The 27,178-nt window shown below is 39.3% G+C and overlaps 1 protein-coding gene across 9 annotated transcripts in view; it reads right to left on the reverse strand.

The window, feature by feature from the left end:
* srpx2 (sushi-repeat containing protein X-linked 2) overlaps positions 1-27,178 on the reverse strand; it is a 143,402-nt gene that overhangs the window by 34,303 nt on the left and 81,921 nt on the right. For all 9 annotated transcript variants that reach the window (XM_072270651.1, XM_072270649.1, XM_072270650.1 and 6 more), the window contains one exon: positions 16,913-17,104. In XM_072270651.1, the coding sequence (XP_072126752.1) occupies positions 16,913-17,104 (192 nt within the window). The remainder of the gene's footprint in view (positions 1-16,912; positions 17,105-27,178) is intronic.

A 27,178-nucleotide genomic window follows, 5' to 3' on the forward strand; every position in this document is an offset into this window, starting at 1 on the left:
TTTGCAGACGATACAGTGATAGGTGAAGAGGCAGATAGTGTTGAAGAAGCAGGATGTCAGTAGAAGTATTTAGTCAGATTGAGAGATTGGGCGAAGAACCTCCCTCACAGTGTAGGGAAGTGTATGGTGATGCACTTTGATAGAAGGAATGAAGCCATGAACTATTTTCTAAATGGAGAGAAACTTCAAAACTCAGGTGCAATGGACTTGGGAGTCCTCATTCAGGATCCTCTAAAGGTTATCTTGCGGGTTGGGTCAGTGGTAAGGAAGGCAAAAGTCAATGTCAGCATTCACGTCAAAAACTGGAATATAAAAGCAAGGATGTGATGCTGAGGCTTTATAAGGCATTGGTTAGATGGCATTTGGAATATTGTGAGCAGCTTTGGGCCCCTTGTCTAAAGAAAGACGTTCTGGCATTGGTTAGGCCGGTCTCAGAGGACGTTCATGAGAATGAATCTGGGAATGAAAAGTTTAATGCATGAGGAGCTTTTGATAGCTCTGTGCCTGCACTCGCTGGAGTTTAGAAGAATGAGGGGCACCTCACAGAAACCCATCAAATATTGAAGTGCCTAGATACAGTGGATGTGGAGAAGATGTTTCCCATATAGTGGGGGAGACTAGGACCAGAGGGCACAGCCTCAGAAAAGAGGAACATCCATTTAGAACAAAGATGAATTTTCTTTAGCCAGAGGGTGCTGAATCTGTGCAATTCACTGCCACAGTCAACTATGCGAGTCATTGGGCATGTTAAGGTGAAAGTTGATAAGATCTTGACTAATCTGAGTGCTAAAGGTTAAGGAGAGAAAGCAGGAGAATGAGTTGAAATCAGCTATGATGGAATGGTGGAGCAGACTTGATAGGCCAAGTGGTCTAATTCCACTCCTGTGTCTTGTGGCATATATTGGAGGTTAGGTGCCGATACATCTGGCCTCCTATTCGGCTACTAAACTTAGCAGGGATGCTTCTGGTTCCTACTGAATTGCAAGACCAGATATACTTCAAACTTGGAAGCAAAAGGAAAGTATTTTTAACACAATACTTTCTAGTTTTAAAAAAAAATTTGAAGATTATCAGCAACACCCAGAAAAGGTGGGAAATGACGTTGAAAGCATAAAATACACAAATACCAAGGTAGTCCACTCATGGACTCCACCTTACAAGTTAAACATGGCAGTAAGGTCTTAAGTTTGATTAGAATTTCAGGGTTGGTACAGCTACAGACGTTCTGTGGGGGATACAGCAGGAACCAAGCAAAATCTACCCCAATATTCCACTTCATTTATTTTAACTTGTTGTCACATTTATCGTTCTCATTTTCTTATTCTGTCATTTTAATAGAAAATGGAGAATGAACAGGTCGGTTGTTCTGACAATAAAGAGCAACTCCAGTACAGTAGTGAAAGAAGATCTTGATTTAGGAGATCGAAAAATAGAAGGCATTTGGCTGAACAGATGAAATAGATCAAACACTAGTTTCATAAGCTCTATGTCAACACCATACTGCAGAATCAATTATCAAATCGGGAAATAATACCAGTAATAATCACAAGGGAATTTCATCTCCAGACAAACTAAACAAATCAAACTGGAAAATATAGAAGTGAGGACAATTTAATGGAATACATTCAAGACAGTTTGCTACAATAATATGTTGAGGATCCACCCAGGTAACATGCTATTTTCGTTAGGACATATGTAAAAGACCACAGTTTATAATTCATAACTGCTAAGGATGGATCTTTAGGGGGGAAATGATCATAATATGATTGAAGTTAATGTTCATTTTAAGAGTGATAAACTTGTTGGAAAGTGTAGTCCAATAGGTGTAAGAAGCAAATTTACTTAAATTTATTAAAAGCTACGACAACAGATAAGAAGTGGAAAAATATTTTGTAATGTTCAGTAAATAAGTATTCCATTGAAGAAGCAAATACTTTAAGGGAAAAATGATCTTTCTGTGGCTAACCAAAGACATTAAGCCACTTTCAGGGTGTATAAAATTACGAAGTATCAAGTCTGTTGGTTGAAAGGAGAAAAGAAGTCATTCAACAGTCACTTCAATTGGAAAATAGAACATTCCAGAAAGTCTTTCTGCTATTTAAATATTTCACTTTATCGTTCACATTTTCTTTTTAAACCCATCTCTTCTGTTTTTGTAATTATCATTGTTTTTTCAGTCACTTAATTCCATCAAGGGACAAAAATTGGACTGATGATTCATGAGGCTCGCCAGACACAATCCCAAAGGCTTAAAACCAGAAGCGGTACCAGTGATTAAATGAAAGAGGTTACAACTGCAGAATGAAAGAGGCACAATGAAAGAGGCACAATCAGCACAAGTTGTATTGGAGAAGCCTCAGACCTACCTCCTGAAAATCTAAGACATGAAAATTCATTTCAAGTCCAGTTGAGACTGGGAATAAATCTGGAAAAAATTCTTCTAAGCTTCCCTTCCTTTCTGCTCCCCATAATCAGGCTCATGCATAATTATGTCCAGAGTGAAGTGGCTCAAGGCAAGAACTTCAAGTGAGGCTTGGTTTATTATCAACAATGAATTTCAATTTGATGTTAAGCCTAATGTAGAAAAAAAGTATGTATTATCTGTTTTTATTGAAGGATAATCAGATATTGGTGAAAAAAATTAAAGCTGATAAAACAAATTTCTCTATTATTTTTTCATTCAAAACACTTTCTTTGATCAAGAGGTTTTTTTTTTAAAATGGAACTCTTAATGTGCGAACGATGAGAGTAGGTTTTGGCTGAGTCTTCATGCATTGAAGACATGACATCAATACATTGGAAGTTCAACAGGAATCAATCAGGAGCATCAGGAATAATAAACCAGAATGATTTCCTCTCTCTGGTTCTTGCTTGGCAGAACCATAGCATTCTTCAAATAGATTGTTTTTTCTGTTGCTATTTTAAATAAATGATCTGAGGCAGAGTAAATATCTGATATGATATGATTATGGCAAAGCAATGAGGAGAATAAACTAAAAATAAGGGAGCTAAATTACTATCAATTAAATTATCCTAAAATTTATCTTAATTGACCCTAGCACCATTCTCTGATGGACTTTTCACTAATTGATTCAAATAATCCTACCTGATAAATGTGATTTGAGCACATCATACAATTATTCTGATACTCCCAATTATATCGAGGGAGTAGAGGTAAAACTCAAAGTGAGGTATGAGATTAGGACCAGTTTTACATTTGCTGAACCGTCCAACTTTGTTGGTATTCCGAACCATTGGATTTAGTATCCCAGCAATGGATTTTTTTTAAGTTATTACATGTTTGAAACTAATACAGTTGATGTAAAACATTTTGTCATGTGGCCTTTCTGACATACTCTCCAGTACAGTGCTGATCCAAATCTCAACACAAGTCCAAGATTCATGCATAATGCAAATATTAAGGTATACAAATAAGGAAGAGTAACATTAGCTTGCATTTTAGATACTGCCAGCTCGAGATTACCAATTTTATTTTGCAGATTTATAGCATATGTTTCTTTTATTAACTTCAAGGGCACATTCCAATTGCTAATATAATTCATTCATAGATGCCATAAATTGTGATATTTACGTAAAGATTTAATTCAAAATTTCATTAGTAATTAAACCACAAGAATTATTCTCTCCTCGTATACATTACCATGCTTAACTTAACATTTATTTTTTGTAAGGCATAGAATTGGCACTGAAGTATTTTCATTTTGGCTGCATAGAATAGACGCTACTGTTTTGCTGGAGCATTAAATGCTAATTTCTGTTTGAGAATCATCCGTAAGTTATGCTATAGAGGGTTCCGGTGACATCATTGTTCAGAATGGCAGCTTAAAACAACATCTGCCCCGGAAAAACGCATATTTTGCCTCATTAATCCATCAAGTACAAGATCTTTTGAAAACATCTGAATTGATAAGGGGGGGCAAGAATGGAGAGAAAGAATGGAGATAAAAAAAAAGCATCACTGCAGAGCCCATGGAAGAGAGAGCTGCAGCACGCGGCTCTCCTACACGCGCGTGTGGCGGCGAAGCTGAGGATGGGCCTTGTGCAGGCGAAGCAGCAAATATGATAAGGGTCCTGGAAGACATAAGGGAAGTCCAAAAAGATATAAAACAGCAACTCAATGATATAAAGTCAGAGCTTGCCAACGTCAATCAGAAAATAGCGGTGGCAGAGACTTGAATTGAGAAGGTGGAGGATCACGTGCAAAACGTGGAACAGATACTAAGTAAGACGATAAAAATATTAAATCAACAGGAAAGTAAATTGCTTGACCAGGAGGGAAGATCGCGACGGAAAAATATCAGGATTTATAATGTTCCTGAAGGAGTGGAGGGATCGTCGATGATGGACTTTGTAGACAGCCTGCTGTGGGAAGCGCTGGAGATTCCCCAGACCATGGAGATTGAAATTGAGAGGGCACATTGTTCGCTCGTCCAGCGGCCTCCCGGAGACAGACCAAGTAAACCGTGCTCAATAGTTCTTAAATTCCTTCGAATCAAGAGCAAGGCGGAGATTCTACGAAGGGCCTGGGGTAAGAAGAGGGTTTTTTGGAACGGGAAAATTAGCCCCCCGGCAGTCCTACAGAAACGGAAGAAATATTCTGAAGCGAAACAAATATTAAAGCAAAAAAAGATTAAATTCCAAACCCTGTACCCTGCTAAACTGAGGGTATTTTACCAAGAAGGGATGCGACGGTACCAAATGGTGGAGGAGGCGACTACAGACATGAACAACTGAGGACTATCCATTAGCATGGTCAAACCAAGGGAAACTCTGGCTGAGCAGTTGTCCCGAGCTGCTTGGGAAATAGTAAGAGAACTTAGAAAGCTGGGGATGGGAGCAGGACGAGAGAAGGATATTAGGAAGAGACTATCAGTCGTCCGAGAGCAGCCCTCACCACCTCCAGAAGAGCCATAAGGTTTGGCTAACTTTAAAAGTGCTGATAAACTAAATGGAAGCAAAAATAGACAGTAATATACCTATCTCGAGAAAAATGTGTTATAATGTGGATTTTTTATTACTCAATTTTAAAAAATTCATTTATTCATTCCTTTTTCCCCACCTAAATGAGAATATATACATAGGAGGAATACACAGGGAAATCATTTCTGTGTAATGGACATAGTTTTTTTTACTTACTTTTATAGGTACTGCAGTGGGGGCCCTCAACCCACAGGTAGGAGGGGCTATCCCCCACGGCTAGATGGTTCTTCCAGCCCAACCCAGGATCATCTGGAGACCCCAGCCTTGGAATCACACCTTCCTTATCTTTTTTTATTATTATTCGTGTTTTTTGACTCTTATTTGTTCAGGGAGTAGATCGATTAAGTTATATTCTGCAAATTTCAATGATATACTAACAGACAAATACACATGGCTAAGGACAAAGTAAAATTCATTTCTTTTAATGTTAATGGGCTGTTGAATCCAGTCAAGCGCAGTAAAATTCTATCAAAAATGAAAAAAGAACAAGCCCATGTAGTATATTTACAGGAAACTCACTTAAGTGATAATGAGCATGGAAAATTATACTTTATACTTTATTGTCGCCAAACAATTGGTATTAGAACGTACAATCATCACAGTGATATTTGATTCTGCGCTTCCCACTCCCTGGATTACAAGTATCAAATATTAAAAATAGTAAAAATTACTAAGTATTAAAAATTTAAATTATAAATCATAAATAGAAAATAGAAAAATCGCAAGTAAGGTAGTGTGAAAAAACTGAGAGGCAGGTCCAGATATTTGGAGGGTACGGCTCAGATCCGGGTCAGGATCCGTTCAGCAGTCTCATCACAGTTGGAAAGAAGCTGTTCCCAAATCTGGCCGTACGAGTCTTCAAGCTCCTGAGCCTTCTCCTGGAGGGAAGAGGGATGAAAGGTGTGTTGGCTGGGTGGGTCGTGTCCTTGATTATCCTGGCAGCACTGCTCCAACAGTGTGCGGTGTAAAGTGAGTCCACGGACGGAAAATTGGTTTGTGTGATGTGCTGTGCCATGTTCACGATCTTGTGCAGTTTCTTTCGGTCTCGGACAGGACAACTTCCATACCAGGTTGTGATGCACCCTAGAAGAATGCTTTCTACGGTGCATCTATAAAAATTAGTGAGGGTTTTAGGGGACAGGCCAAATTTCTTTCAGCCCTGACGAAGGATTCCTGCCCGAAACATCGACCGATCTTTTCCACGGATGCTGCCTGACCTGCTGAGTTCCTCCAGCATGTTGTGAGTGTTGCTTTGACCCCAGCATCTGCAGATTATTTTGTGTCAAATTTCTTTAGTTTTCTCAGGAAGTAAAGATGCTGGTGGGCCTTCTTGGCAGTGAACTCTGCTTGGTTGGACCAAGTCAGGTCATTTGTGATATTGACCCCAAGGAACTTAAAGCTTTTGACCTGTTCCACTTGTGCACCACCGATGTAAATTGGGTCGTGCGGTCCGTTACTCCTTCTGAAGTCAACAACCAATTCCTTTGTCTTGCTGACGTTGAGGGATAGGTTATTGTCTTCGCACCATGCCACCAGGTTCTTAATTTCCTCTCTGTACTCAAACTCATCATTACCCGAGATACGGCCTACAATTGTTGTGTCATCAGCAAACTTATATATTAAGTTTGATGGAAACTTGGCTACACAATCATGGGTGTACAGTGAGTACAGCAGGGGGCAATTGAGCAGAATGGGCTTCACTAATTTGTTTTTCTCCTCATATAAATCAGGACATAGGAGAGGAGTTATATTCTCATCTCAAATAAGCTAAATTTTGAAAAAGTATTCGAAATTAGAGATAAGGAGGGCAGATATATTCTGGTAAGCGGGAATACAGATGGAAATCCAGTTACTCTACTGAATATATACGCATCCCCAGGAAGTGATGTTAGTTTCTTCCAGAAAATTACTAATATTATGGTAACGGAAACAGAAGGTCTCTTGATATGTGGGGGAGACTTAAATTTACAATTACAACCAAAGTTAGACTCTTCCAATAGAAAAACTTATGAAACAAAGTCCTTACATAAATAAGTTACCACTCTTTTTGAGGATGTTGGTCTAATTGATATATGGAAGGATCTTTTCCCCGACAGAAGGGATTACACTCATTATTCTGCCCCCCCATTCCGTATATACAAGAATAGACTAGTTCATACCATTTGGAAAAGATAGAGACAAAATAACCACCTGTGGAATGGGGACAATAGATGTAAGTGACCATTCACCTATATATTTATCTGTTGATTTTGACCTACAACCAAAGAATACTATTTGGAAACTAAATTCAAGTCTACTCAATGATCCCTATTTTAAGGAACAAATTAAAAAAGAAATTGATCTTTCCTTAGAATTCAATGATAATGGAGAGGTTTCACCTCCCATTCTATGGGACACTCCGAAGGCTGTCTTAAGAGGGAAAATTATGCGATATCTTCATATAAGAAAAAAATAAGGAAATGAACATTAGAGGAATTACAAAATAAGCTGAAGGAACTAGAAAAAAAACACAAATTGAGTTTGGCACAGGATACACTAGAGGAAATTTTAAAAATTAGGAATGAAATTAATAGTTTGGCTACACAAGAAATTAGAAAAAAAAATGTTTCTGAAACAGAGACACTATGAAAGTGGATCTAAATCTATGAAAATACTGGCGTCGAGACTGAAAAAAAAGATAGTAGGAAATATAATTCATAGAATAAGGGATCCAAGAACAAAAGTGATAAAAAAAATAAGCTAAGTGAAATTCAAGAAGCTTTTGAAATGTTTTACAAAACTCTATATTCCACGGGGAAGCATAATCCAAATTTGCACCTTCCTGAATTCCTTGGAGTTACCCACTTTAAGCAAAGAACAAAATAGAACGATGACTGCTGACATAACTGAAGCTGAACTAAAAACAGCAATTAATAGGCTTAAATTAAGCAAGTCACCAGGATCAGATGGATATACGGCAGAGTGGTATAAAGAGTTTAGAAGTGAGTTAATTCCTGTTTTACTCCCCACGCTGAACTGGGCCCTAAGAAAGGCGCAAATGTCACCCAGCTGGAAGGAGGCGATAATCTCAGCTACACCGAAAGAAGGCAAGGATAAAATGGAATGTAGGTCATTTAGACCAATATCTGTTCTTAATGTGGATTATAGAATATTTACCGCCATCATGGCCAAGCGACTAGAAGAGTTTCTACCCACACTGATACATAATGATCAGACAGGTTTTATACAACGCCAAACACCAGGCAATATACGAAGGACACTTCAGAGTATGGATCATATTTTAAAAAATTGAAATTGAAACAATAGTGATAAGCATGGACACTGAAAAGGCATTTGATTCAGTTAATTGGAATTTTCTTTACAGAGTTTTTCATAGATTTGGTCTACATGACACAATTATTAAAACTATACAGGCACTATATGACAATCCTACTGCCAGGATTAAAATCAATGGATATTTATCTAATAGTTTTACCCTAGAAAGGGGTATGAGAAAGGGTTGTGCATGGTTACCACTACTCTTCGCGTTATATGGGGAGCCATTTGCTCAATATATCTGACAAAATGAAGATATCAGGGGTATTACTATTAAAGGGACAGAGCATAAATTGGCCTGATACGCGAATGAGATTTTGATCTATCTAGGGCAACCAACATACTCTTTAGCTAAGTTGATGCAATCCTTTGAACAATATGGCCAATTATCAGGATACAAGATCAACATAGATAAAACCCAACTATTTTCATATAACTATAGCCCACCAAGAGAAATTGAAAGTAGATATCCTTGGGCATAGCAAACAGAGTCCGTCAAGTATTTGGGCATCATTATGCCAAAAGATTTGGCAAAATTATCAGAATGCAATTATCAGCCTATATATATAAAAAATTAAGAAGATATAACAAGATGGAACCTAATTCCTTTTCTTGGTCTCAGTTCAAGGATTGAATCTATTAAAATGAATATACTGCCCAGACTACTCTATCTCTTTCAGACCCTACCTATAGAGATTAACCAAAATCAATTCAATGAATGGAACAAGATGCTCTCAAGATATATATGGCAAGGTAAAAGGCCTAGGGTTCATCTCAAAACTTTGCAATTAGCCTAGGAAAAGGGGGGATGGGGCCTACCTTCTCTTAGAGATTATTATTTTGTGGCACAGTTGGGAGCCATGATATACTGGTGCAACCCATCATAGGACGCTCAATGGAAAAACATTGAGGAGAGGATACTTTCCATCCCCATACAGGCAATTTTGGCTGATAACAACCTACAAAGTTACATAAATAATATTGACAACCTGTGGGTGAAATGGACTCTTAAAATATGGAAAACTATTGTAAAGGAATATAAACTGGAGGGAGACATTGCAATTCTTAAATAGTGTGCATATGACTCGGATTTTATGCTGAATAAACTGGATGCCAGTTTTAAGGACTGGACAGCTAAAGGAATAACAGCTATCTGCAATATAATGAAAGAAGGAACACTGTTCAGTTTTGAAATGCTCAAAGAGAAACACTTACAAGAAAAACAAGACTTTTACTAGTATTTACAGATGCAACAGTATGTTAATAGGATGGTTAAAAATGTAACCAAGGCAAAACTATTTAGAAAAGCACATAATTCAGACACCGGTAGTAGAATAATTTCAAGCATTTATAAGGGTCTGTTAAATCTTAAAACACATTCGACTTCATACATTAAAACAAAATTGGAGAAGGAAGGAGGGATAATTATATCTGAGGAAGAATGGACAATAATATGGAGGTATCAATGGAAGTGTACCAGTTCACAGAAATGGAGGGAGTTCGGGTGGAAAAACTTGATAAGATATTTTATTACACCCTCTCAGAAATCCCATTATAATAGTAACTCCCCTGCTTGCTGGAGAAATTGTGGAAATCAAAATGCAAACCATTATTATATTTTCTGGGAATGCCCCGTTATCAAAGGATATTGGAGTGGGATACATAATGCCCTACAAGACATCTTTAAATGTGAAATACCCTTAGAGAGTAAGATCATATATTTTGGGTATATACCTCAAGAATGGTTGAAAAGAGATAAATATTTAATGAATGTACTGCTGGTGGCTGATAAAAAGACCCTTACCAGGAAATGGTTATCACAGGAGAGCCCAACTTTAAATGTATGGATGGAAATTACAATGGACATTTACAGAGTGGAGAAGCTAACAGCATCTGTTAATCATAAGTTGGAACAATGGATTGATACTGGAAAAAATGGTTTAACTACATAACACCTCATAGGCCTGATTTTATTCTCACAAGTCAACGAATATGTTGTAAAAAAAACATCACTCCCTACTCTGTACATAGTTTTCTTCTTTCGATTGTTCTTTCTTTCCTCTCCTTTCGATAAGTGTATACCTCAGATAAATATTATGTGGAGATTTGTGACAAATATGATTATATGATATATATGTACAGTATCTGAAATACATCTTATGGAAATGTTTGTTTGATGATGAAATTCAATAAAAAATAAATTACAAGAAAAAAGTTATGCTACAGAAACACAGTTTGTCTCATTTTAAAAGGCAAAAAAATAGCAAAACAAAATACTGGGCCAAATCATTCTTGATCTGGACTGCTGCAACACTATGCCCACTATTATACTTTTTGCACCTTGGCAGATCTAATCACACAGGAGGCCCATTGGTGCAGCTCCTCCACAAAGCAGACCAACCAGTGAATGGTGACCTGACCTCAGGCAGCGGATTCTGAGGCCTTAGTTACAATCCACCCTGATGGCCCAACTGTTCACAGATGTTAAAGGTTTTTCAAAATGTTTCTGTTGATAAAAAGGGCTTTAAAAAGATTCAAAAAGATTTACTTGTAAATATTGTTCTTAAGCTTCTTCAAAATACCTTTGCATGCTATAAATTGATTAAGAAGTCACTAAGAAGTGAAATAAAAAGAGAGAAAAAAAGCACTTAACTTTTCAATCAAGGTTGACTGCGCCATTCTAATGAAGCAGTCATGCAGTATACGGGAGTTCTTCCACTGAAGGACTGATGCAAAGGTGAGGTGCAAGCACTTTTTAGGGCTAATCTGACCACCGTACCACAGTTAGTTAATGGTTCTCTATGGAAGTGAGCATATTCTCACCCCCTATTGTTCATACTATTGATTCCAATTAATGCAAGGTAGACATGAAGCAGATCGTCATAGTTTTCTTAATCAAAAGGAAATATACATATAAAATCTGTAGAAATGAAGCCTATATGAAAATTTACTAACTTGCAATATTTTGGCAAAATTGTTCTGTCCTATAAAATGACACATTTTCTTTTTCCATCCTAGCAACTGAAACTACAAATGTCTCACAGAGCAAGGTATTATTTCTACTATGTCCTTTATTTGCTAGTGCAACCTAAAACTATCCCTACTATGTTACACTCTCCACAAAATTGGCCATCTTCTTATTTTTGAAGTATTGATGCAATGTTCCATGTCTCATCTGGTACCTCTCTACAATACACAACGTACAGATTCTGCCTCTGCTCTCCACTTAGTCTCTGCGTGCTCATGGAAATAGTAAATGTAAGAGATACCACAGATGCTGGAAATTCAGAGCAACGCACACAAAATGCTGGAGGAACTCAGCAGGTCAGGCAGCATCCATGGAAGGGAATTAGTACTTGCTTCTAACTATGAGAAAAGTTGTCCAGAATGATTTTTCAAGCTTTGATATCTCCTTCCTTTCTCCTGTAATTAGCTTCTATCAGGTAGCTGTCGAACATCTCAGGTGTCCAATAACAGTAATTTCATTGAGAAGCCGGAGAAGTCAATTGAGTTGAAGAATTTCACAGCAAGGAAAGAAAGTACTATTTCTAATTTTCTTCGAACCTAACATTCAATGTCACCGATTGCAAAATGTGGGTGATTTGGAGAATGCACATTGGTAATTCCTTTTATAATGGAAGCAACAGATAATACAATAAAGACCTGATTTTGGCATCTTTAAAAAAATGAAATCAAGATAGTAAGAAAAGTTAGAAGCTGAAGTTATGTACCGTAAACACTTTCTTCAAAAGTATCAGACAAAACTTACATGTAATAAAATCTTTAGTATACACCATTTATGGGGAATGGTGAGGAGGTTGCCAGTTAAACTGGAGAATATTCAGGAAGGTGGCTACCTATGAACATCACATCAACATTGATTAATATGCAGGATCGGTGACTAGCTACATAGGAAAATGCACTAAGGATGTTACCATGATAAACACTGCACTGTCAGGGCAAACGAAAAACCACAGTTGACTGCAGAGGTTTGTTCACTACATAGAGATTGGGACACTGCCATCAGATCTAGTAATAGGACAACTCTAAGGTCAGCAAGAGGTCTCCTGTGCCATCAGGAAGGCAAGGTGAGAGTACTCACAGAAAATTCACAGGCACCTTTGTGAAACCAGGAACACATGGTGCATATGGAAACATACACAAACCATAACTGATTACAAGTTCACCCTGTGTGTCAACAACAGCGATGCCTCCCTTCTTGATAGGCTGAGTGTCTTCTACGCAAGATTTGATGCAATGAATGATGTGATATTGAGGAAAGACCCTCTCCCCCTGAGGAACAGGCACCCTGTCTGACCACAGCCAAGGTGAGAAAGATCCCAGTAGGGTTAAATCCACTCAAAGCTGTGGGGATGGATAACATACCTGATCAGGTGCAGAGGGACTGTGCAGTCCAACTAACAGAGCTCTTAATTGACATCTTTAATATCTCTTTGCAGCAGTCCACTGTCACTGCAGGGTTCAAGGCAGTGACCATCATTCTGGTGACTAAGCGAGCAATAGTAACTGACCAAAATGATTACCATCCACTGGCACTGACTTCAGCAATCATGAAGTGCTTTGAGCAACTGGTAATGGGTTGTATCCTTCCAGCTACATTGAACCCTTTCCAAATCACCTACCACTCCATCCTGTCCCACATAGAAAATGATGCCTCATACACCAAGATGCTGTTCATTGACTTAAGCTCAGCGTTTAACACAAAGATCCTTCAGAGGTTGATGGGCAAACTGTCCTGGTTGGGACTCAACACCCCTCTCCGTAACTGGATCTTGGACTTCTTGATGGTAACTTCACAGTCAGTCTGAGTTGGCAGCAACATCCCATACTCCATCACTCTGAGCATTGGTGTCCCCCAGGGCTGTGTGTTCAGTCTGCTGTTGATCACAATGCTGACTCACAACTGTACTGCCAGATTCTGCTCAAACCACATCATCAAGTTTGCTGATGATACAACAGTAGCTGGAGATATATAAAAACTTGAACACGAGTTAGATGAATGTGCCAATTATGGATATGGAATGAATGTGCCTGTTAGCTATATATGCCAGTAAATGCCATTGTTACATACCTCATGGATATCTTGTGACTGTCTTGTGAGAATGATGTAATGGTCTTTTGGAGGTCACCTGATGTAATTTTCCCACCAATGTGAGGTCATGTGATGACATGTTCACCACAGGTATAAAAGGAGACCCCTGTGGTGACGCAGGGGGTTTTCCAGTTAGAACGTTAGCTACAGACTCCGCTCTGCTGCGTATTTGCTTTATGACACAGTTTTGATTTAAAACAGAGTTTTATGTTCTATTGTAAGGTACAATAGTGCTGGACTGGCAGTTTAATCAATCGCTGCCAGGTTTGTTGATGTATCTTTTCTGTAGTATTGGAGAGTGAAGACAGGAACCTGAAGGAGTCATTCAACAGTTGAAAAGATCGACCATTATTGAATTTGTTCAAGAAAGAGTGATCTGCATGAGATAGCCTCTGCTAAAAGTGGCAGAAAAGGCTGTGCAGGATAGTATACAGAGGGAAAGGTCAGTGCCTTTAAACCGTTTTATTTCCGTCGTCGTGAATCCGGCGGACAAGGCAGGATCTGGCTGGGACTGGCGTGATGTCGTGTCTTCAAGGAATTCTTTACTTCAGGAAAGTCTCTTAATTGACTCTATAAATCTCTTGGACTTTCAAATTTACCATTCTAAGAACTGTGTTTGAATTTACCGCTTTAAGAACTGTTTTCGCATTTATCGCTTTAAGAACTAGTACTGAGTGGTGATTTGTTAAATGGCCGATAGCAGTTTACTTCCGGTTAAGATTTTCGTTTGTTTTTTTTTTTATATTGAGCAGAGTTTAATAAATGTTTGATTGTTTTTACAAAACCTGACTTAATTCAATTCTATGTTCATTGTTGCCAGTCACATGACACCATGTATATGGAGTAATGATGTTGTTACCATTACAGAGACCTAGTTATGTGAGGGACAGGACTGTTCTTGGCTTTTGTTGTTTAAGACGTGATAGAGGGGGGTGTAAAAGAGGTGGAAGGGTTGCGCTACCCCAACGGGAGAAGGTCACAGCAGTACTCAGAGGACACACTGGAGGTCTCATCCACAAATGCAATCTGGATGGAGCTCTAAAGGTCAAACTACATTGATGGAATTATCCGATAGCCCGCACCCACACCCCATAGCCACTGAGAGGTGGAAGAGCAGGTAGTAAAATAGGTTGTGTAAGGGTGCAGGAATAACAGGGTTGTCATAGTGGAAGGTTTTAACTTCTCCAGTGTTGCTCGAAATTTTCTTAATACAGAGGCCTAGATGGGGTGGAATTTCTTCAAAATGTCCAAGAGGAGATCTTGAAGAAGTATGTGAAGAACCCAACAAGAAGAGAAAACGTACTGGACCAGGTTTTGGGAAATGAAACCTGCCGAGTGACAGACCTGGCAGTGAGTAAACATTTCAGGAATAGTGACCACAATTCATTATATTTTTAGTTATGAGTAAGGATAAAATTTGATTCTATGAAAAGTTTATGTTTAGTGATCACAAAACATATATCATATATTCTGCTAAATTTGGAGAGGTCAAATTAGGACAGGATAAGAGAGGAGCTAAGGGTCATTGATTGGGATCATTTGCGGTCAGACAGGTCCATATCTGACATGTGGAAGTTGTTTCAAGAGCAGCTGATCAGCCTTCAAGGTTGGCATGTTTCTGGAAGGAGTAAGGGCAAGGATGGGAAGGTAAGAGAACCTTGGATGACCCAAGAGGTCCTAGATTTAGTCAGGAAGCAAAAGGGAGCATGCATAAGTTTAGAAAGCTAAAATCAGGCTGGATCCTTGTGGAATATTAAGATAGAAGGAAAGTGTTCAAGAAGGCGATTACAAAGGTCAGAAGAGGCCATGAAATGTCCTTGGCAAGCAGGATCAAGTGGAATCCCAAGGTATTTTACACTTAACATTTTTAAAAAAATAATAACTAAGGAGATAGCAGGCCCAATTAAGGAGGAAAAGGTTGAATTTTGAATTTGGATTCAGAGCTTGAGGCTGAGGTATTAAATGCGTAAATGATTATCAAAGAACACAGCGTGATATCAATCAGTTACAGATATGGATAACAAAGTGGCAGATGGAGTTTAATCTGGGCAAGTGTTGATATACTGCACTTTGGGAGGTCAAATGAAAGGAGAAGGTATGCAGTTAATAGTAGATCCCCCTAATAGCACTGAGCTCCAGAGGGATCTTGGCTTCAGGTCCATAATTCATTGAAAGTGGCTTTTCAAACAAATAAGGTAGTAAAGAAGGCATATAGCACATTTGCCTTCATTGGTGGGGGAGTTGAGTACAAGAGTAAGGAATTTATGCTCAGGCTACAAAACTTTCAGTCAGACCACATTTGGAATATTGTGTATCATTCTGATCACCCTGATATAGGAAAGGATATGGAAATACAGAGAGGGTACAGAAGTGGTTTATCAAGATGCTGTCTGGATTAGAGTGTGTGAGCTATAAGGGAAGGCTGGGCAAATTTGTGTTGCTACCCTTTGAACAGCAGAAGCTGAAGTAAGACCTGACAAAGGATTTTTAAACTATGAGAGGCATAGATCAGGTAGACCAGGGGTCCACAAACCGCTTGCTTAATGGTAATGGTCCATGGCATAAAAGAGATTGGGAACCCAACCTTTCAGGTAGACAGTAAGAATCTTTTCCCCAGCGCAGAAAGATTAAACATCAGAGTACATTTTTTAAGTTTAGAGGGGGAAATTTAAAGGTGACGTGAGAGCAAGTTTTTTTCAATTTTTATGCAGTCGGTGGTAGGTGCCTGGAAGACCTTTCCAGGGGTGCTCATGAAAGTGGAATCAGGCAGCTTGTTGGAGTTTAAAAGGCTTTTAGATACTGTAGATACACAAATATGAAGGAAATGGAGAGATATGGACGATGCACAGAGGAAAGACATTTAGAATAAGTTGGCAGCAAGATCTACACAACATCATGGGCTGAATGGCCTGTCCAGAGCTATACTGATCTATGTCTATGTTATACAAGACTATGTATATTTACTATGTCTATGTACATTTTTACATAGTCAATAAAACTGAAGGTTATAGAATTAAAGAAATGAAGCGCAGTGTTCTGCATTATTCACCATATTATTCAACGTGGCTTCAATGATGTCCCAATATTGGACAGGACACTCTTCGGCAGTGCCTGATTTTGACCAGGTATTCCTTCTGAAGTGCTAGTTACCAGAGAATACCAGTTAGTGAAGAACCAGATAATTGGACTTTTCTTCACACAAGCCCATTTCTGCTGATTGCTATCCACAGTTGCACAGTCTCACAAGGTATGCGCTGAGGAACCAATCATTCATTGCTAGATTAAATTCAGAAACTGGTTTTTCAGACCACTTAATTATCAAGTGCCTCCATGCTCACTATTTGACAGAAAGCTTTAAGTAACTAATTCAACATAGACTGAAGATTAAACCTCAGCTTCTAAGCTTTGAATAGCCCTGTTTCTTCCTTTTTTATCCTGTGAACCAAATACAAGAGTCATAAAAATACATTTCCACAAGCTTACCTCTGCATCTGCTGATCCCTGACCAGCGCCTGGTCACTTGACATTCAACCTGTCTTCGTCCAAAGAGCTTGAATCCTCTGTCACAAGATATATGACATCGCGTTCCAAGCGTGCTCCTATAGTTTGGACCTCTTGGTGAATAGCATTCTGCAACCCCATTTTCTACACTCAATGGATAACACCATCTTGGTTCTGTAAAAATCACAAGTAATTACAAGTATGTTCGATGTTTAGATTTGCTTATCTTTCCTAAAAAAAGGGCAGTAAACATGGAATAGTTCCTAGTATAAGATCTTCAACTCCAAGATGGTGCCAGTGAAATATGGCTATGTTTTGTTGGCAGCTTACAAACTTTCCAATGTACTAGTTCTGAACTATTCCCACTACAACCTGTAACCTGTAATTTCCATATAGAAAGGAAATTATAGACCAGTTATCCTGAACTCAGTGGTTGGGAAGATGTTGGAGTCAATTGTTAAGGATGAGGTTACTTGATGACACAGGACAAGGTAGGACAAAATCATGGTTTCCTTAAAAGAAAATCTTGCCTGACAAAGCTGTTGGAATTACTTGAGGAGATTACAAGTAGGATAGATAAACAAGATGCTGTAAATGTTGTATATTTGGATTTTCAGAAGACCTTTGACAAGGTGCCACACATGAGGCTGCTTACCAAGTTAAGAGCCCATGGTATTACAAGAAAGTTACTAACATGGTTAGAGCATTGGCTGATTGCATTCGCAGGGTTTGGTGTTCGGACCACTTCTTTTTATGTTGTATATCAATGATTTAGATGTTGGAATAGATGGCTTTGTTGCTAAGTTTTCAGATGATATGAAGATTGGTGGAGGAGCAGGTAGTGTTGAGGAAACAAGTAGGCTGCAGAAGGACTTAGGCAGATTAGGAGAATGGGAAAGAAAGTGGTAAATGAAATACAATGTTGGAATATGTATGGGCATGCATTCTGGTAGAAGAAATAAATATGTTTTCTAAATGAGGAGAAAATGCAAAATCCTGAGATGCAAAGGGACTTGGGAGTCCTTGTGCAGAACACCCTGAAATTTAACTTGCAGATTGAGTCAGTGGTGAGGAAATCAAATGCAATGTTAGCATTCATTTCAAGAGGTCTAGAATACAAGAGCAGGGATGTGATGCTGAAGATTTATAAGGCACTGGTGAGGCCTCACCTTGAGTATTGTGAATAGTTCTGGGGTGCTCATCGAAGAAAAGATGTGTTGGCATTGGAGAGGGTTCATAGAAGGTTCACACGGATGATTCCGGGAATGAAAGTTTTATCATATGAGGAACGTTTGATAGCTCTGGGTCTGTACTCACTGAAATTTAGAAGGATGATGGGGGGATCTCATTGAAGTCTTTGGAATATTGAAAAACTAGACAGAGTAGATGTGGAAAGGATGTTTCCCATGTTGGGGGAAGTCTAGAATAAGAGGGCACTGCCTCAGGATAGAGGGGTGCCCATTTAAAACAGAGATGCAGAGAAATTTCTTTAGCCAGAGGGTAGTGAATTTGTGGAATTTATTACCATAGGCAGCTATGGAGTCCAGATCACTGGGTGTATTTAAGGCAGAGCTTGACTGGTTCTCAATTGGACATGGCGTCGAAGGTTACAAGGTGAAGGCTGGGGAGTGAGGCTGAGGAGGGGGAAAAAAAAAAAATCGGCCATGATTGAATGGTGGAGTATACTCAATGGATCAAATGGCCTAATTGTACTTCTATGTTTTATGGCTATGGTCTAATGGCTGATTTATACTTGTGCGTCAACTCTACACCGTAACCTACGCAAGTGGCCTACGCGCATTGTGAGCATTTATACTTGTGCCTTGGTGTGTCTGCGTCGCTACGCAATTCAGGCACCTCGCACATGCGCACACACTTGCCCGCGTAAGGCCTCATGGTCATAGTAGTCTTTCTCGGGGTAAACATGTTTAAAGCGAGCGTCTTTTTTCGTAAAAGCGAAATGTGTCCTCCATAATTTCGGAGGTCTGTAAAGCTTTATGGAAAGCATTGCAGCCAGATTTCCTTTCCTGCCCTTTAGTCGCCCAATGGGAAGCTATTGCAGCGTAGGAGGAAATGCGATGCTACCAAGTGGACAAATCACAGTTGTTGCGGTCTGCGTTGCTGCGACGCACAGTTACATTTTGGGAGAGGTGTGTGTCAGGCTACGGCGTAGGGATACGCATAGGCACTGCATAGGGTTTGCGGCAACGTCGAGTTGACGCAGAAGTATAAATCAGCCTTTAAGTAGCATACTTTTGAACATCTTAATAAACTAGTGTTTGCATGATCTTCTGAAGGACTCGGTGGACTTAACTTTCAGGATTGCAGGCACGACACCTTTAATCAGAGGAAGGTACAGTACATTGTACATTGTACCTCATCATGGCCAGAGAGAGAAAAGAGGGGAGGACTCCAAGCCAGATTAAAACCTCAGGGTGTAAAAGTTCCTCTATCCAGTATCATGTTAGCAAATATAAAGTCACTGGATATCAAGATTGAGGACATAAGGGCAAGATTGATGTATTGGAAGGAAATTAGGAATTGCTATTTTCTGAGTTTCACGGAGACATGGCTCACCTCAGATACATCGCTAAAACCAGAGAACTTCTCAATACCTCAATCTAATCTAATCTAATACACTGAATGGACTGGACTGCTGATTTGAAGAGGGCAAAAGGTGGGGTTCTACCTTTCATGATAGGTGCTTTGTGATGCTCAGATCTTGTCACACTTCTGCTTCCCCCAGCTTGGAATATCTAATAATCAAGTACCAACGGCTCTACTTACCAAGACAGTTCTTCTCTATGATCCTGACTGCAGTTTACATACCTCCAAAGGCTGATATTAAGCAAGCACTTGAGTGTAGTAATTAGCAAATAAGAAACAACCTAACATGCTGCCTTTCAAGTCATTGTTGGGAATTTCAATCAGATGAAGAAATTTCCACCTAATTATTGTCAACATTTCTCCTGCAGAATGTGATCCCAACACACTTGACCACTGTCATTCTACGACTAGGAACACCTGCCATTCCATCCCTAGACCAGGTTTCAGGAAAACTGATCATTTGGTTGTCCTCCTCTTACCTGCATATGGGCAGATGTTAAAGAGCAAAACTCCAGAACTAAGAGCATCAAAGAGGTGGTCACGGGAGGCAGAGAATCATTGTGATTGCTTTGAGTCAGTGGACTGGGCTGTGTTCAAGCACTCAAAGGATATAACGAATACACCACAGTTGACATGGTCTTTCTATGAACTGTTGTAGATGAGTGTGTCCCCACAAAATCATTCAGAGACTCCCCCAACCAGAAACACTGGATGAACTAAGAGGTCCACAATCTGCTAAGGACCAAATGAGTGGCATTTAGGTCTGGCCTCGAAGGTCCTGGTATGACCTCCGGAAAGCCTTCTCACAGGCAAAGTGGCAATAGTGGACCAAACTTAAATCACTGAAGGATGCTTGACAGCTGTGGCAGTGCTTTGAGAGACTGGTGATAAAGCATATCAACTCTTGCTTGAGGAGCGACTTTGATCTGTTCCAATTTGCCTAGCATCACAACAGATGCCACTTCACTGACCTTTACTCAACCCTGGAACATCTTTTCAGTGAAGTTGCATACATCAGGACGCTCTTCCATGAATGCAGCTCAGCATTCAATACTATCAGCCCCTCAAAACTAATCAATAAGCTCCAAGACAAGACTGCAATAGCTTCTTATGCAGTTGGATCGTTGATTTCCTCACTTGTAGATCTTAGTCAGCTTGAATTGGCAACAACATCACCACAATCACCACCAGCACAGTTGCACCTCAAGATTGTGTGCTTAGCCTCCTGCTCTGCTCACTTTATACCTATGACAGTAAGGCTACGTACAGCTCCATGGCATATTTTAAGTTTGCTGAGGACAGTACTGCTGTTGGCCAAATCAAAGGAGATGATGAATCAGCATATAAGAAGGGGTTTGAAATCTGGCTGAGTGGTGCCACAACAATAACCTCTCACTCAATGTCAACAAGACAATGAGCAAATTATTGACTACAGGAGGGAAATCAGAAGTCTATGAGCCCATCTTCACTGGGGGATCAAAGATGGAGAGGGTCAGCAGCTTAAAATCCTCGGTGTTATCAGAGGATTTGTCCTAGATCCAGCACACAAGTGCTATTACAAAGAAAGCATGGCAGTGCCTCTACACTCTTAGAAGTTTGCAAAGATTTGGCATGTCATCTAAAACTTTGACAAACTTCAATAGATGTGCAGTGGAGAGTGTATTGCTGGTTGCATCATGACCTGTTAAGGAAACACTCATGCTCTTGAATGAAAATGCTTACAAAAAGTAGTGGATACAGGTCAGTCCATCTCGGGTAACGACCTCCACAGCACTGACCATATCTACGTGGACCACTGTCACAGAAAAACAGCATCCATCATCAAGGATCCTCACCATCCAAGGCATGCTCCCTTCTCCCTGCTGCCAACAGGAAGGAGGTATAGGAGCCTGAAGGTTCGGGCACAGTTATTACCTCTGAAACATCCGGCTCATGAACCATAAGGGATAACTCCACTCACCCCATCATTGAATTGTTCCTACATCCTATGGACTCACTTTCCGAGACTCTTCATCCCATGTTGTCAATATTTGTTGCTTATATATTTAGTTTGTATTTGCAGTTTGTTGTCCTTTGCCCGACTTGCTTTAAACAGTCTTTCATTGATTCTATTGTGTTTCATTATATTTACTGTAATTGCCCACAAGGAAATAAATCTCAGGGTTGTACAGGATGATGTTTTACTTGGATAATAAATTTAGTGTGAACTTTGAACTTCAGTAAGTGCCCTTCATAGGTGAGCATGTTTCATTTCTAAGCTGAGACAGCAGAATTTGATGGATGTATTGTATCCAAAATTGAACCTGATCTCACCAGACCTCAAGGGTTGGCAATCGTGATGGTTTTGTCCACTGAACATAACTTCCTTTCTCAAGAGAAATTCAGGGAAATTATATCGTATCTTTATCCCTTGCTCTGCTGTTATCAACTCTATAAAAAAAAATTCAGTACCGCACATGATGCATCCATGAAGACACCAAATAATTTTATACTTTGCAATGAAACAAAGGAAAAAGAAAAAAAAAAGTATGTAATAATTATTTGGAAGATAATCTGATTATGAATATGATCACAAACCCCAAATCATTTTTCATTTCTCCTTCATTACCTTCCACTTCATTTGCCCCTTGGTTAACACATGGCAACTGGACATATTTGTCCCAAACAAGTTAAAATGAAAAATAATCAATAATAGGAATCATTCATTGATAGTATGCGGTAATTGAAAAAAATCATGTACACTATCCATGAGATAAAACTCGCAAATGCCACAGCCCTCCATTATCTTATCTACAGTACATGGCTGTTCAATAGGTATTCTCAATGTCATTAGTTCTCCTACTACAGGACAATGCATCCTGATTCTGCCCTTGCCAAATATCAAGAAATACTGGCTTCTGACCAGAGCTTGAGATCCCCCTCTCTGTCTCTCTCTGCCCAGTGTCAGAGAGATATTTATCTCTTTGTCATGTTTACCCACCCAGATCCCATATAACCTGTCTCTCCACTCTTATTTATTCTACCCTGACCTACCTGCTCATAAGTTTAAACACTTCAGTCCTTTACTGGTTAGTGTAGAGTCCGAAATTCTGCACACATTAGCTTTATTAAGGGTTTACATAGTCTACCAATTATTTTTGCACTTTATATTTCATTCTTCTTGTGGTTGAACCTTAAATTGCCATAGTGCTGAGATGTGGTGTGACTAGAGCTCCAAATCATTTGACTGTAGATTCCTTTAAATTAGGGGTTCGCAGTCTGGGGTCGACAGGGGTCCATGGCAGACAAAAGGTTGAAAACCCTTGCTTTATATTATTTTCAACTGTATATTGCATTAGGCAATTGATGCTGAAATTGTCTGAATATATAGGTCTTCAATTTCTTACTTTGCTGTTTTCATTCCAATCACGACACATGTCCTTATTTTATAACTTTTGAACTGTTTTCAATTTCGCATTATCTTTAAATTTGATGACTTGACGCTATGTTGTTAAGAGGTACATGTAAATAGTTTCAACGCCGGGCCATAAGAGCACCATGTAATTCCCTTATCTTGAAGTAATATGGTATTCTTTGTAACTTCAAAACATTAGACCAATTTAAAGGAAGATACAGGAGACTGAAATGTGAATCTAATGTCATGTTTTACTTTAAGCGATGCACGTGCATATCATGTGGTAGCATGATGACATACGCAATTCACATATTTTTACGTTAAGCTCATAATGAATTATTTAAAGAACAAGAATTGCCATAATAGGTCAATGGCAGATGCAATCTCACTGGCTCTCCACGCAGCTTTAGACCACCTTGACAACACAAACACCTACGTCAGGATGCTGTTCATTGACTACAGCTCAGCATTTAATACCATCATTCCCACAATCCTGATTGAGAAGTTGCAGAACCTGGGCCTCTGTGCCTCCCTCTGCAATTGGATCTTTGACTTCCTAACCGGAAGACTACAATCAGTGCAGATTGGTGATAACATGTCCTCCTCGCTGATGATCCAACAGTGGTGCACCTCAGGGGTGTGTGCTTAGCCCACTGTTCTACTCTATACATGCACGACTGTGTGGCTAGGCGTAGCTCAAATACCATCCATAAATTTCCTGATGATACAACTATTGTTGGTAGAATCTCAGGTACGAGATTCTACGAAAGGGCGTACAGGAATGAGATATGCCAACTAGTGGAGTGGTGCTGCAGCAACAACCTGGCACTCAATGTCAGTAAGACGAAAGAGCTGATTGTGGACTTCAGGAAGGGTAAGATGAAGGAACACATACCAATCCTCACAGAGGGATCAGAAGTGGAGAAAGTGAGCAGATTCAAGTTCCTGGGTGTCAAGATCTCTGAGAATCTAATCTGGTCCCAGCATATTGATGCAGTTAAAATGAAGGCAAGACAGCAGCTATACCTTATTAGGAGTTTGAGGAGATTTGGTATGTCAACAAATACACTCAAAAACTTCTACAGTTGTGCCATGGAGAGCATTCTGACAGGCTGCATTACTGTCTGGTATGGACTGTACAGGACCGAAAAAAGCTGCAGAGGGTTGTAAATTTAGTCAGCTCCATCTAGCCTACAAAGTACCCAGGACATCTTCAAGGAGCAGTGTCTCAGAAAGGCAGCCTCTATTATTAAGGACTTCCAGCACCCAGGGCATGCCCTTTTCTCATAGTTACCATCAGGTAGGAATTACAGAAGCCAAAAGGCACACACTCAATCTTGATACAAGAACAGCTCTTCCCCTCTGCCATCTGATTCCTAACTGGACATTGAACCCTTGAACACTACCTCAACTTTTTAAAAAATATATTATTTCTGTTTTTTGCATGATTTTTAATCCACTCAATATATGTATACTGTATAAAGTGTACTGAATAAGATTTACTTATTATTATTTTATTTTTTTCTTCTATATTATGTATTGCATTGAACTGCTGCTGCTAAGTTAACAAATTTCACGTCACATGCCGATGATAATAAACCTGATTCTGATTCCTGATCCTGAATGCTTGCTCAAACAATATATTTACAAGATTACTCAAATATTACTGAAATGTATTATACACAACATAATACAACTAATAGTTTTAAACCATATTTTTATCTCAACCTTTTATTCCGAATCCTCACTACATTGACATTTGCTGAAAGACTTTCATGAATGTTATTACCAAATACTTTTTGGAAGTCCAGGTAAACTGTCTCATGGGGTTTCCATTACCTATCAACATTCTGAATTCATCATTGCAGCTGTGTTGATTAAAATCACATAATATGATAACTTTATTTACATTATCTTCTCTGGTATTCTAATAGTACTGCTTGTGGTCAGTGACTAAATTTTGTGGCAATAGAAAATTCACTGGATGCCAAATGGCACACAACTCTACGTGGATGTAATTAGGAAACTTATTTTGCTCATCAGCTCGTCCATTGGATCAGAAATCCTTCTTAATCCTTTCAAATATGGATGCCTGGTCTCCATGAATTAAAAATAATGACAATATTTCCTGAATATTGCCAAGGTTGTTAATTTTTAAATCAACATATACCAACTATACAAACATCTGTCCTGATCTCTACTGAAGACTCTAATTAATACCTCCTTTAAATTTCTCGTTTGAAGCTAGATTTTGGTGACCAATACCAATACTGTCTGAATGGGGCCATTTCTGGTTGGCTGCCAGTGTCTAGCGGTGTTCGGCAGGGATCAGTTTTGGGACTGCTTTGTTTCACATGATATGTCAATGATTTGGATGACGGAATTGATGGCTTTGTGGCCATGTTTGTGAATGATAAGGAAATAGGTGGAAGGGCAGGTAGTATTAAGGAAGCAGGATGTCTGCTAAGACACGTTAGAAGGCGTTCTATTTGAATGCACACTGTATATGGAATAAGGTAGTTGAACTTATAGCACAGTTAGAGACCGGCAGGTGTGACTTTGGGGACACCCACTAAGTCTTGGCTAGGAGCTGAACATCCAAAGAAACACATTGTGTCCAAAGGACAGGCAGGTAGACAGAGGGGTGGGGTGGCTCTGTTGGTGAAAAATGAAATCAATTCCTTAGAAAGAGGTGACATAGGATCAAAAGGTGTAGAATCCTTGTGGGTAGAGTTAAGAAACTGCAAGGGTAAAAAGACCCTGATGGGAGTTATATACAGGCCTCTGAACAGTAGCCAGGATGTCATCTACAAATTACAATGGGTGAATTAAAAAAGGCTTGTGAAAAGGGAAATGTTACAACAGTCATGGGGGATTTCAATATGCAGGGAAAACCAGGCTGGCGCTGGATCCCAAGAGGGGGAATTTGTAGAATGCCTACAAGATAGCTTTTTAAAGCAGCTCATGGTAGAGACCAATAGGGGATCAGCTTTTCAGGACTGGGTGTTCTGCCATAAACTGGAATTGATTAGAGAGCTTAAGATAAAGGAACCCTTAGGAGGCAGTGATTATAATATGATGGAATTCACCCTGCAGCTTGAGAGGGAGAAGCTAAAGTCAGATGTATCAGATTTACAGTCAATGAGAGAGGAATTACAGGAGGGAATTACAGAAGCATGAGAGAGCAGCAGGCCAAAGTTGATTGGAAGGGGAACACTAGCAGGGATGTCGGCAGAGCAGCAATGACCAGAACATCTGGGAGCAATTTGGAAGTCTCAGGATAAGTATATCCCAATGAAGAAGTAGTGTCCTAAGGGCAGGATGATACAACCATGTCTGGAAAAGGAAGTCAAAGCTAACATAAAAGCCAAAGAGGGTTTATAACAGAACAAAAACAAGTGGGAAGTTAGAGGATTGGGAAGCTTTTAAAAACCAACAGAAGGCAACCATAAAAGTCATCAAGAGGGAAAAGATGGAATACAAAGGTAAGCAAGCCAATAATATTAAAGAGAATACCAAAAGTTTCTTCAGATACATAAAGTGTAAAACAGAGGCAAGAGTAGATATTGGACCACTGGAAAATTATGCTGAGAGTTAGTAATGGGGGACAAGGAAATGGTGGATGAACTGATTAAGTAGTTTTGCATCAGTTTTCACTGTAGAAGACACTTAGCAGTATGCCAGAAGTTCAAAAAAATCAGGGGTCAGAAATGAGCTTTTGCTACTACTAGGGAAAAGGTATTTGATAACTGAAAGGTCTGTAGGTAGATAAGTCACTTGGACCAAATGGTCTACACCCCAGGGTTATGAAAGGGGAGGCTGAAGAAATTGTGAAGGCATTGATAATGATCTTTCAAGGATCAAGATTTGGGCATGGTTCTGGAGGAACGGAAAATTGCAAAGCTCATTTCAATCTTCAAGAATGGAGAGAAACAGAGGAAAGGAAAGTATAGGTCAGTTAGTCTGATCTTAGTGGTTAGGAAGATGTTTGAGCTAATTGTTAAGTTGATTGGAAGAGGACACTAGCAGGGATGTCGGCAAAGCTGCAATGTTAGCATTCATTTGAAGAGGACACAATATAAAAGTAAAGATGTAATGCTCAGGCTTAATAAGACAATATTCAGACTACATGGAGTATTGTGAACAGTTTTGAGCCCCTCAAAGAAAGGACGTGCTGGCATTGCAGAAAGGCCCATGGAGGTTCTCAAAAATAATCCTGGGAATGAAGATGTTAACATGTGAGGAGC

Source organism: Mobula birostris, chromosome 10 (assembly GCF_030028105.1).
Source record: "Mobula birostris isolate sMobBir1 chromosome 10, sMobBir1.hap1, whole genome shotgun sequence".
Taxonomy (NCBI): domain Eukaryota; kingdom Metazoa; phylum Chordata; class Chondrichthyes; order Myliobatiformes; family Myliobatidae; genus Mobula; species Mobula birostris.